Source organism: Musca autumnalis, unplaced genomic scaffold (genome assembly GCF_047663935.1).
Source record: "Musca autumnalis isolate F117 unplaced genomic scaffold, ASM4766393v1 scaffold_1, whole genome shotgun sequence".
Taxonomy (NCBI): domain Eukaryota; kingdom Metazoa; phylum Arthropoda; class Insecta; order Diptera; family Muscidae; genus Musca; species Musca autumnalis.
In genome coordinates this window covers 176,479,699-176,493,235 of record NW_027411644.1, presented here as the reverse complement: position 1 = coordinate 176,493,235, position 13,537 = coordinate 176,479,699, and the positions used below count along the sequence as shown (strand labels likewise).

Here is a 13,537-nt window from a genome sequence, read left to right as displayed (position 1 = left end):
TATTGTCTTACATTGATGGTATGGATATGAAAGGTAAGTAGTATTCACAAAATTTCAATATTGCAGACAATTTCCAAGGCAACCAATTACCTTAAAGCCACCAATAAGAATGTATCCGGACAACTATCATCATCTCCCAAGTGTTGCCTTCGTGAAAAGTCCTCTGCGGAACCAAGTGGAAGTGAGGTGTTGCTCCAACTCATTCCTTGCAATGATTTCATATGAACATGTCATTCCGGAGAATTGATCGAAAGGTAATGCCATAGAATTTGTGAAAATTGCTCAAAGCAACCACCGGTGAATGTGATGTGGAACTGTATCATCTGGAATACCTGAAGTCTGGAAAAGAAACCAGCGACTGAAGCCAGGCAAGGATGATTCGTAGAACACAAAACTAACACCACAGTGCAACATCACTACATGCCTTCTTTACATATCAGTGGAGAACGTAAACAGAACAAGTCGTCTCACAAAACAAGTCATCTTAAAAAACAGTTTTGGTTGGGCTTGGCCTTTAAAATCGTTTATAACATAAGGTAAGAAAGTCATGCTGACGTTGTACAAACAATCCTCCGACTTAGTTTGAACTTAGTACTATGAATTATATGTGTGGATGCTAATCGTGCGATGAATTTAAAAACAAAAAGGTGTCTTAACTTAAGATCCTTAAGTTTATTAACAGTTATTTCAAGTCTTCTGAGCATGTCACAGCTATCTATGACTAGCAGATATGCCAGCAGTATGCGGATACAAGTGCAATGGAATAATATATATAAACAAACCTGTTACTTTCGCCTCGGAGCAGAGGTGGGTGAAGCAAAAATGAGAGAAGGGATTTTGAAATTAGTTACACAAAATTATCATTGCATACTTTGGGGAACGTCGTGTATGGGTTTTGAATTAGGTCGTTCATTTATTATTTCTCTTATGTGCTTCAGTTCGTCTGTATCCAAACTCAAAAACTCGTCAACCTGGACTGGCTGCGTCCATAAACAATTGAAGCGTGTCGTGTGGTCCAAATCCACATGAGGGGCATGTGTTGGGTATCAATTCGGGTTCAATATGAATTGAGGAGACTGCATCGTCCGGATTTTAACTGGGCTAAAACGACTCGCGTTTGCCTTGGCATCTGACGTTTTCCTGGTGCGATGGATGGGGGATGGTCTCCGAACACGGCATTCACACTGTACCTTTGTAATGCCTTCGTAACTGCATCACTATGAATGCTATTCAAGCCTGCCTGATAGAATTGTTGATCTATAGGTTCTCGTTCATACTTCTCTTCATATCTTGATGATCTCCCTGACGTGTCTGGGTAATGGGAAGCCTGTCGACTAGATCGTGGCAGGGATGTTCACGTCGGTAACTCCCAAGCAGGTACTGCATCGACATCTTTTTGTGTTGATATACCAGTAAAATCTTCGCCTCTTCATGAAAATGGTCCACTGGTGTCAAGATGAGGCACTTTGTTGCATTCTGACATATTTGAATATTCTTCTACTGCGTAGCGCTAACATTTACATACAGACCGGCATATTGCTTTATAAGAGGTGAGTTGTTTCTTTATAAATACACCAAGTGCTGCCAGCCAACTACATGAGAACCTTGTTTCTACATCTGATATTGTAGAAAATAGCGATGGCTTGCGCGGACGACATAAACATGCTGTCAAACGTTACACTCAATATCTTAGGGTAGTTAGTTGTGGGAATCAAGACGCCATCGACCAATATTTCAGCTGTCCAGGTGTTGAATAGTGTGGCAGTGGCTTTAGCTGCGGATGTTTTCATATTTCCCAGGTAGAAGAACTGCACTAAGTCAGCTAGGTAGACATTTAGGGGTCGATTATGGATAGCATCTCAACTGTAGTTGCGTTGCCAGAAGAAAAAATCATGCAATTGAATGAACAAAAAGACGAACATTTTTGTCAAATTCAATCAATGTCTGTGTTTTGAACCTTCAGCTATTAATTTAATTGTAAAAAAGTATAAATTTTAAAGCGGAAATAGAAAATTCTATTACTAAATTTGTTGTGGGCAACGCAACTGGAGTTGGGTTGCTATCCATAATCGACCCCTTAATCTATTACGCATGTCATCGACGATAGAACTCGATACCATCGCGGAATGGCTTGGTGGTAAAATTCGCTATCGACAAGGAGAGTGTGGATTACTTACGGACTTGTGAGGGGGTGCTGAAATTTGGGATGGGATGGGTGCGCTTCCGTATTCCAAAGTAATGGCACATAAAACTAAGTTATCGGCAATCCGAGTGGCTCAGATTAATCTGCAGGGCTGCTGCGGCTGAACTTTCACTCTCTCTCTCTCTCTCTCAAGATCTGAAATTGATATTGCATTAGTCCAGGAAACTTACCTGTATCAAAATAAGGTTGCTGGACTAAATGATAAAAACTATGAAATGTTAGCCTCCTCGAGTGGAGAGAAGGGGCCTAATTACGTGATTCGATTCGATCGAGTATTTGCTCCTGAAAAAGATTTCGACACGATAAAAAAGCGGCATGACGAGATTCGATCGAAATCGTTGATCGAATGTTTCGAGAGTAACCGGTAATCGAACTATGAAAACCTATGTGTACTATAGGGAATATTATGAAGTTAGATGTAAAAAATGGTGTTTGTTTGAAAGCAAGAACTATAAAAACAAAATTATGAATGAAAAATGTAAATGTTTGTTTAACAATACATTGAATAATAATTTCTGAATGAAGTTGTGCTAAGAAAAAAAGAAAATGATTAATTCTTGCAAAATCTTTTTGACATTGTAGTAACAGATTGCTAGTACATCTACCTTAATAATCCTCTCTCAAAATAAATGAGAGAGAGTTTGGTGGGTGTTTTGCATTAGCCTCTCTGAGAGAATATTTCCTTTGGTAAACAACGGGGGATGAAATGTTTATAATAGGTCTGTACGATAACCCAAAAGTTTGTACAAACTTACACAAACTTTTACAAAATGATGTTCTATAACAGCGATCGGCAGCGTGCCCTTACTGAGAGCAAAAGAGCGTAATTTTCATGCATTTTACATTGAAATTTATGCTCTTTTGCTCTCAGCAAGGGCACGCTGCCGATCGCTGTTCTATAACAAACTTGTAAAGTAAAAGAGAGCGAATTTGGAGACAATAGTGAGAGAATTTTGGAGAGCTTTGGAGAGTTTTGTTTACAAGTTTTTGCAAGGAAATTTTTTCTTGTAAGAACAAGAACAAACGTTTGGTTATTAAAATAAATAGAAATTAAAAAGGGAAAAATTATTAAATAAATTATGGAAAACGATAATGTAAATAAAATAATTTATTTTGTAGTTTGTGGTGACTACTTTTTTATTTTACTATTTATCAAATCACCTGACATCTTGCAAGTTTTTGCAAATTGTTGTTCGATAACAATCTGAAAAATTTTAGCTTCGAGAGAGTAAAATTGGTGGAGAGACGTTACTGAGAACTTGCTGAGTACTTGCAAGTACTTTTCACTTGCGAAGTTATCGTACAGACCTAATGTACTTCACTTATAAAATAAAGGCTATTAATATTAAATATTTTTTTCTGTTTTGCAAAAATGCTTATTTTTCAACTTTTTTTAATGACTGCAAAACTAATGGTTAATGATTGCTTGCATTTTGATTCTAAATTTATCACAATTTCTAAAAACGACTACAAAGGACTTTTCGCAATTTCACTTGTTATATTGTCTAAAAAATGCTGCCAATTATTTACTAACATCGTTTTTCTTCTATAAAACGACAACAAACAACAATTTTTACATTTTAAACAAAAAGACAATAAAAAATTCATTTTATTTGTTTACGATAGGCAATTTGGCCTCGAGAAATTACTCGCAAATTTATGCTCAATTATTCGATAATTTTACTCGATAACGAGTGTTGTCATCCCAACTTTGAGTACTCAGGTCGAAACAACTCGATATCGAATCACATAATTAGGCCCAAGGTCTTGCATAGTTGCCAAAAAGAACCTAAATCTTATTCATCTACTTAATTTTAGTGATGGAGATATGACGACTGTTAGGCTGGAGTCGAGCTCGGGTAGAGCACTTCTCCTTGCCGCAGTATACTTACCATTTGAAGACCCTGAACCTCCCAGTCGAGGTATGCGAACCCTGATGGCGGAACTACCGAGCGCTTGTAATCTGATTATGGGTTGCGATGCAAACGCTCATCACTTTCACTGGGGGAGCAGCAACACTAACACACGGGGTGAGTCAATATTCAACTTTATTTTAACTAATAATCTTAGAAGATGCAATAGGGGGAATTCGGCCACAGGTTTAATCGCACTATACTCCTGCAAGAATTCGATAGGTAAAAGTTGGCGACTCAAGCAACACATAATATACTGGTTGTATATAACTGTGGTCTGTCCAATCTTAACCTATGGATGTCTTGTCTGGTGGAAAGGACTCGACAATGGAACATACCTGGCTAAGGTAGCAGGCGTGCAGCGAGCAGCTTCACTGCTCATCACTGGAGCTGTGAGAAGTACACCGCAGGCGGCCCTAAATGCGATACTCAACCACTGGACATAGCAGTACAATTCCTAGCATCTAGGAGTGCAACAAGGCTCAACGAGATTCAGGCTTGGTGTTCTTCACAACTGGGGCATGCCAGCATCCTTAAAGTAACCAATTGTCGAGTCGGATTTAAAGTTAGTGACTATATTGCACCTATCCTTAATTTCAACAGGGCGGATATTTGTCTACCGGAGAGGAATGATTGGAGAAATGGTCAACCCTTCTCAGATAGGCTAGCCATTTTCACAGATGGCTCAAAAATGGAGGAGGGAACCGGTTCCGGATAGACAGACAAATAGTTGTCTTTGTCGATAGTCAGGCTGCCCTAAAGGCACTTAGTTCATACACAATAAAGTCTGAGATCGTTAGCAAATGTAGACATCAACTTGAGAACATTCAAAATTCAATCGTATTCTGTTGGGTGCCCGGACATCGCTAAGTCGACTTTATATTGGTATATATTTATATTGGACTCGACAAAACTCATCACCCTCATTTTGCTAGTCCCGACATATCTGCTAGGAAATTTCTTCTCACTTCGTGTATTAGACTACAGAGTATATAGCCAGGCCACTGTAATGACATCCCGGAACATCTGTTCTGATACCCGAGTTGTGCAGTTCTCTGATGAATTGAAAGATAATAAGTTGTTGTTGTAGCAGCATAGAAACCAGAGGTGGGCGATTGTCGTGTTTCGTGGCACTAGAAAACACGACACAGCAAAGCTAAAGGGTTTAGGACTTAGTCGTCGCTAAAGTGGTGTTGTTGTTTATGTGCGTATTTGTTGTTGTGTCGTGTTTTCAAGTGCCACGAACACGACAATCGCCCACCTCTAAAGGCTTTACCTAATTAATTACGCAACACGCAAAACAAAACAAAACAAAAACAAAATACATGTATTTCAAATTGAAAACAAAAACAAATACATGTATTTTGTTTTTGTTTGTTTTTTTTTTTTGAACGCACACGCAACACGCAATTAATTAGGTAAAGCCATAATAGAAACCTGCGGGTATGTTCTGAGACACACTTCACACCTTAAGCATTTAGTTCACCTCATTTACTCGTATTTTTGTGAATTTCTTGGTTCTAAGATTCATTCGGTTATTTAAAAAGAAGAGTACACCATAGTCCGTCCATAAAGTACTCGAAAAATAAGCGTAAATGGGGTGAACAAAATTCTTGAGGCGTGAAGTGAGGGTGAAGTGTGTCTCAAAACATACCCGATAGGTTTGATGCTGGGTTGGCAGCCGCATGCCGAAACACTATGGTTTCGAGCCAATCCAGTACAAAAGAACCCACTAGGCAGTGGGATCGAGAGGTAACAAAGTAGGGCGGTCCGCTGAGGGAGACCATTGTAGGAAGATGGTCTGACACAAAAGAAACGACGGGTTGTCATTTGTAAAACAGGTGGCACGATGGTTATGTCTGGCGAACTATGGCGGTCTCTGCTAATTCTGGTAAATGCGTCTTTGCAAAACCTAGAGCTATTCGTTAAGCAACTTTATTTCGGTAAACATACATTCCATGTTCCGGTCATTAGAGCCAATTCAAGCGAGATTGGTCTGCAAAAAGAACGCTAGCCCCTTACCTCTACTTCTGGTGCGATCCTTTCTCAGAACGTTGCAACTATCACAACCCTGTAAGTTGCGGTTGTTGTTGAACTTGGCTTCCTGCAACGCCGCGACCATTATATTCTTCCGGTTGGAGGAACGGTGGGAGTCTCTTATTCTGATGATAACGTACTGGGGCTGTGTACTCGCTGCCTGCAGCAATATACACCCACTCCAGACATCTTTTGCATCTCACCCAAAATTGAGTGTTGTGGATGCGGATATGACAAGCTGAGCTTGTTCGTATTGGTCCTGGGGTTTCCGGCACGTTCCTTGGAGAAGTGAATAAACATTCGAGTTTGAATAAATTGGAGTTCTTTTTTCAAATGAGTTACTACAACAAACTTTTTTCAAATAATTTTTATTTATTTTTATTTTAATTTTCTTTAGTCTCTTTGTTGTTTTTGCTATTTTCATAGATGTTTGCAAATTTATACCTGTGTTTTTCAGTTAAATTTCCTTTTTCTTTTCTTCAAATTATATATCAATATTTTGTTGTTGATTTACATTCTTTTTATATATACACAGTTGTATAAGTTAAGTTCATTTCCATTAATCGTTTTATGTTTAACACTAGATGCTGTTTCTTTTTTATAATGATTTTATTCATTTGTTTAACACTATTTTGGATTACATAATAGTTATTATTTTATAATCATTTTATTAATATAAAATACAATTATTTTTTATTTATTATTTTCGGTATTTAAAGATGATCAACATATTTTTTATTTTATTATTACTAAGAGTAGGTTTATCAAGGAAGGAAATTTTAAGAGTATATAGAAATTGGGATAGATGAGAAGATAGAGAAAGACAGACGAGCTATAGTAGAATAGAGATTTCTATGAGTGTCCATTTATATATAACCATAATCAACCATTTACATTTATTTTTCCATTTTGTTTCTATTTTAAATAGTAAAAATTTCTTATTTCTTGTATTTATTTTACATCGAATGTAATTTTTAAAAAATTACAATAATAACATTTTGTTTTGTTTGAGGTTTTAATTTTTTTTGTTTATTAATAGTTATGATTTGATGATTTTCAACTTAGGTTTTAATAAATAAAAGCATTATGCTAAATTACATGTTTTATTTTATAAATACATACATTTTTTATATAATATATACATTGTATTGTAAACAAATAAATAAAACGCAAAGAAGGAATGAAAATCAAATGATTCATAGAGTAAAAATAGACAAGTGGTTTCATCCAACCTTATTATTATTCTGAATGTAAACTCCCCGTGAGTTTTGAGAAAACTCACGATTACGTTCAGAATAAGGCTGAATATGTCTTCCAGAGTGGAAGAGAGCCTTCCAACAAAGCATTTTATTAACAACATAACGGAACAAGTGACTAAATGATTTGAATTGTGGGCAACGGTTAAGTCACTATCGAACAAAGGAAAGACGTTACACGCTGACTGGTCCGAAGAGGTTATTTTAATCGAAAGTTACAGGGCGAAGAAAAGAGTACTACGTCGCATTAGATATTTCCAGCCGAGGAAGAACGACCACAATTTACAGTTGCTGATGACGCAAATGCAATCAGGAATGCTAAAACATCTTTCGACACGAATGCTCACACGGAGCATTACAAAGATAACAAATGTTTTGATTTGTTTTTGTTTTGTAGCTTGCGTGCATACAAAGTTACTAACACACTGTCACATAATCCCACGGCAGCGGGTTCTATCGTACCGGATTGACCCGAAACCATAGTGTTTCGGCCAGCGGCAGCCAACCCAGCATCAAACCTATGATTCTTCGTAGGTTTCATGCTGCTACAACAACACACTGTCACAAGTTGCCAATATTTTTAATACATTTACATTTTTGCCTGTCCTCTTCTTGGTCACCCATGATCTAAAGCGTTGGGAATCTCTATGGTAATGCTGAATCAGCTGGATCTGCCTGGAATTGAATATCTCACCAAAGTTCTCAGCCTGTCGCTAGCCATCCACATCGTGCCCAAAGACTGAAAAATGGGAAGGTTGGTCCCGCTACTGAAGCCAGGCGAGGATGCCAGCAGACCGAGGATTGTACAGCCCGTATCGTTAAGACTAGTGGGATGGCAATAACATTGAGTACAGTAGGTTATGTGAGGATGAGGAGGAAACGGAGACAATCGAGCACCTTCTATGTAGATGTCCTAGACTGATGGTCAAAAGACATAGACTATTTGGTGAACATGTGATTGAATCTCTTTCCTACTTCGCCTCTATTGACCCCACAGTGTTGGTGGTTTACTGCAAAAGCCTTAAGATGCTCTGGGGCAGGCCAACACAGACCTAAAACCATTAGTAATTAAATCGTAGTTAGCTACTAAACCATCTTCCCTCTTTAAATAACCTGACTTCTCCAATACAGTCACTAATCATTCTAATTATTCTTACTCTTCTCTCTTGTCATACCAACTTCCGCTTCCCTTCCTGTCCAACCTTTCCAACCTAATCACTTTCCTCCCACACAGCACATCACATCAACAGACATATATCATCATCCACAGGCACACAGCACCACTCAGCTCTATCCACAACAGGCACCACATCACTTGTCCTCCACATCACCAATACCTTCACATACACTATCATCATCTAAATAGCCACGCATCATCATCTACAGATATATAACATATCTCCTTGTCATCACCTGAATGCACAAATCACCATATAGCCATCAGTTACACATCATCATCATCTAAAAGCACAGCACATCAACAGACTTATATCATCACCCACAGTCACACAGCACCACATAGCTCTATCCACAACAGGCACCACATCACTTGTCTTCCACACCACCATTATCTTCACATCAGTTACATATCATCACCATCTACAACTCAACCAACATCAACACACATAGCCATATCCAGCATCTACAATCAAATAGCCCAAACCACACATCAATACAACATCTTTCACCTTTACAACACACATAATTTAATAGTTTGGATGATCACAATGGACCTCAAGGTCTCCGAGTGGAGTAGCTGCCAATATGGCAGCTGCGCATCCTGAACCTAACCTAACCTAACCTATCGTTAAGACTATTGAGGATTTTCTCCTCCCCAATATCAGAAACTGCTATCTAGTTGCTTAGTCGACGACTCAACTAGAGCAAGCCGTGCGATAGGACAGTGTCGATGGCGCTCGACTTATCAAAAGCATTTGATACCGTCATGCAGTCCACGCTGTTAGATGACATTGAGCAAATTATCCACCGTCCAAGTTCGAAACTTTGTGTAATCTTTTATATGTGTGGACGACAGTCGTAGACGTGTGTGTGTGTGTGGAATTTAGGAACAATAAGTGCCAGGCCCATAGAGTGAAACAGGGAATTCCCCAATGCGGGGTGATATGTCCAGAACTGTTCAATCTCTACCTCTCCTGTATTCCACCACTCCCGGCATTGAGATCGTAACGTATGCGGATGATGTTTGTTGTTGTAGCAGCATGAAACGTACCTTGATGCTGGATGATTGTACGATCTTGGCTACATGTACCTTCCATGAAGACATTTGTGAAAGGCTGAACTCTTATTTGACTGATCCTACCATCTTTATGCAACTATCCGCCACCACATCTACGGGCACTCTGTTCACCACTTGGACTGCAGAAGTGAGCACTGAGTTGAATGTTTTTGCCAATGATAGCAGAATTTCGACCACAAACTACGGCAAGATTCTAGGGATCACATTCGACAGCATGTTCACGTCATGCGCGCAGCTATCTGCGGCAAGCAGAGATGTAGTAACAAGGTCAGAGTGCCTCCTTATGTTTTCAGAAGACCATCTTAAAGTCGACGATACTTGGAGTACAGCAACACTCACCTAATCGAAGAATACACCCCATCTATCGCAGCTGAGAAGCGTCAACTGCCACGGTAAACCAGCGTAGTTTTGTCTCAACTACGCTCGGTATGGTGCAGCCGACTAAATTCCTATAGGGCAAGGATTGCAAAACATCTGTCCAACATGCTCTGCCAAACCTACTCAACTACCCTACCCAGTGGTAGGGTTGTCGTTGTGGTTACAGTACATCGGAACAGACACATAAATGTCAACTTACAGAAAATTTTGTCATGAGTGGTCAATAAATGCAGCTCAATTCTATGTTTATTTCATTTATATGGGGCTTTATTATTATCGCCGAGTTCTCACCTCCAGAGAACATTTATGTCTGAAAATACTTATCTTTTTACCACTGTTGAAGAAAATTATTGATGTTAAGCCTGGGAATACTGTATAATACAAATCTCAGCTCAGTTGAATTTCTTGTCTAATTCAATTGTGTAATTGTTACTACAATTTCATGGAACTTCATTAATTCCTCTTTGCATAAAAATAAAAAAACACATATGAAAAAAGATAAAACTTAAAAACTAGGTAAACAATTTTACTATAAGAACAAACAATTTCTTATATTCATTTATACTAAAATTATATGTATTACAAAAGAAATCTCTTTATCAAACAGACAAAAAAAACTGAATGTACATTTACAGACATGTAGGATTTTGGGGTAATCCGGTTCTTTAGAATATATAAGGGGTGAATTTACTTAATTTAGAAAAGAAAACGATTGTTCTTCCACGAGTATTGCTTTGCGTTACTTTTCTCCAAAACTTGAATGATTTGATTTCATATTATTTTTTCTTCTTCTTTTGTAATAACATTTAAAAATATTGGTAATTTTTTGTAATTTATTTATTTTTCAATTTATAGTTGATTAGTTGTTATTTAACATTTACAATGTTAATATTATTTTTTATTTTGGGAACACGAGATGTATTGATAAAAAGTTTTGTTTTGATTTGTTTATATTTTTTAGGTTTTTATTTATTTAAAAAGTAGTAACTTATAATAATAAATGGATAAATTAACTATAAGGCAAAATTATTTAGGAAGTAAATATTTATTTTTTATTATACATAACACATATATAATATTTTATAATAATTCAAAAATTTCTTTGAATTAACAAACACAAAAGGATGTGTACTTTTAAGGGGTTTAAAATCAAAAAATCCTTGCAATTTTTACAAAACTTACAAATCTTTGGTACTTTCCAAACTCTTGTTTGAGAAAAGGAGTGAGATATTGAATTTAGTTCCAAACACATTAACAATTTGAGATTCAATTTTTTGTATAAAAAGATGTTAACACATAACAAAGTTTTTTATTTAACAGAATAAATAACATTTTTAAGCTTAATGTCAATAAAATCCAATTTTAACGTCATTTATGTAGACCTTAGCTTATAGCCCCAATGTATATAGGCTTGAACGAATTTGAAATTAATTACAAATATGTGGGTGTAATTGTAACAGCAACATTGACATATTTTTTAAATTTCTTAGAATATTTCCTAAAGTTTAACAGAAAAAAATAAAAAAAAATAATTTTGGAATAACATTAAAAATTTTATATTTTGAAATTTATTTTAAATTCACACATTTAAGGCTGAGAAATTATCAGTGAACCACTAAATTTTAATTTTAAAATTTGTATAAATGAAGGCACATTTGTTGATTTATAGAGACAAAAAAGCTGTGCACTATTCAGGAAAAAAGTTAGAAAAAACCAAATGATAACTATGTATAATGTGAACCCTCATCCTGTATTCACAAACAGTTACAAAACTTACATTATAAGTCAAATTTGCCTAAAAGAACAAATTCACAAATTTTAAGCACATTATAATCTTTTAACGCTTTATTTTGTTATTATTTCAGCTAGAATTAAAATGCACAACATAAAATGTATACTTGAGCACGATTTGATCCCAATAATAAAGGTATATATCTGAAAACTAAACTGTTATATTTAGGACACCTAAGAGAATTTTGTACTCCTATCGTCGACAAGTTGTACCTACCCAGCAAAAACATCATTTCCAAAAAATGGGGTTTTATAGTACTTTTATAACAAGGGCATGTGGCAGTGAATAACTACCCAGCGAAAAGTTTGCCTCCAAAGAGGCAGTTAAATGATATGTACAAGTGATTTGGAAGTGCATCAAATTATGCATTTTCACTCATGATTTTTACAAGGAATGACACCGGAAAGAGGCACTCCATTGCACCGCATTTTAACTGACCCTTTGTCATTTCATTTTAACTGACCCTTTGGGGTAGAATAGGAGGCAGTCCAGAGCACGTGTTTTGAATAAGAAAATAAAATGCATTTATTATTTGTGTAAAACAAAAATATTAATAACTTTATTAAATAAACACAAATTATGAAAATTCTCTATTGAATTCAATCGCAAACATGTGTTTAATCCATGCTTAAGTGCTTTTGCTTCATCTGCTAAAAGGGTTTGATATTCACCCTTATTACGGTTGGCGTTGTCGTAGGCGTTCAAGTGTCGTAGACGTAGTCGTAGGCGTTGTCGTAGTCAATAATTGTTGGTATTATGTAAAATTTTCGACTACGTCTGTTTTGTAATAGATTGCAAAAATACAGGGTGTTGAAGATTATTAACATTTTCGACTATTACACGCCACCCTGTTATAAAAAAGAAAACAAAAAATAGAGTCAGTTAAAATAAAAAAGAACAATTATTTATTAATAAACCATAAAAATGTTAAGTATGGGTTATTTTATATACGACGATGAGGATGAATATACTCCGAACGATTTAAAAGTAAGACGAAAACAGTTACGACAAGAATCAAACATATTCTCCATGACTGATACTCAGTTGCTGTTGCTGAAATCCATTTCTGTGAGGGGTATTTGTGACTAGTGTGCAGGGATCCTGGTTCACTTGGACCTGTTGCTCATTTCCATGAGTGATACCTATGCTTACAAAGGTTATTGTGCGGGGATCCTGATTCACAACGACCTGCGGCTCTTTTGCATGAGACCTGCTTACGCTTTGGGGAGTAACTGTGCAGGGATCGTGGTTTTCTAAATCTTCATGGATTATACATGCTTCAAACAGTTCTTCCTCAGTGGTTGTTTCTCGAAGCGTTAAAGGCTGCTGGATTCCAATTGACTGATTGCCCGCGTTTACAATTGTATCCAATTGTAACAAGCTTAATGCTGCTTCTTCCGTGTCTGTTAGTATGTACTGCTTGAAGGATCCTCCACCTGTAGCACGACATTCCGCCTTATTGTGAACTAACTTCTTCCTTAACTTGAATTTGTAGTCAGCCCAGACTTTCATCCAACCCTCACCAGTTCGTACTGGCGGTCCTAAAATTAAAATGTTGAGTTTCTTACTAATTTTATTCCACTCTTCTTTCACGCTATTTTTTATTCCATTGCTGTAACCTCTGGCCAAATTTGGATTGTTCTGCAAAATCTGGACCATTGTGTCAAACTGCTTTTTTGTGGTGACTTTTGTTCTAAAACA

General features: G+C 36.7%; 2 protein-coding genes across 2 annotated transcripts in view; both read right to left on the bottom strand.

Moving 5' to 3' along the window:
• Positions 1 to 7,149: 7,149 nt before the first annotated feature.
• The window catches only part of LOC141388782 (uncharacterized), a 186,141-nt gene continuing 179,753 nt past the window's right edge, over positions 7,150 to 13,537 (bottom strand). Inside the window, exon 3 of the mRNA XM_073959101.1 lies at positions 7,150 to 13,529. Within this exon, the coding sequence (XP_073815202.1) occupies positions 12,851 to 13,529 (679 nt within the window). The 3' untranslated portion in view covers positions 7,150 to 12,850. The remainder of the gene's footprint in view (positions 13,530 to 13,537) is intronic.
• LOC141388780 (WD repeat-containing protein 20) overlaps positions 7,150 to 13,537 on the bottom strand; it is a 42,061-nt gene continuing 35,673 nt past the window's right edge. The window contains exon 5 of the transcript XR_012408930.1: positions 7,150 to 11,542. The gene's annotated coding sequence lies outside the window, so the exon portion shown is untranslated. The remainder of the gene's footprint in view (positions 11,543 to 13,537) is intronic.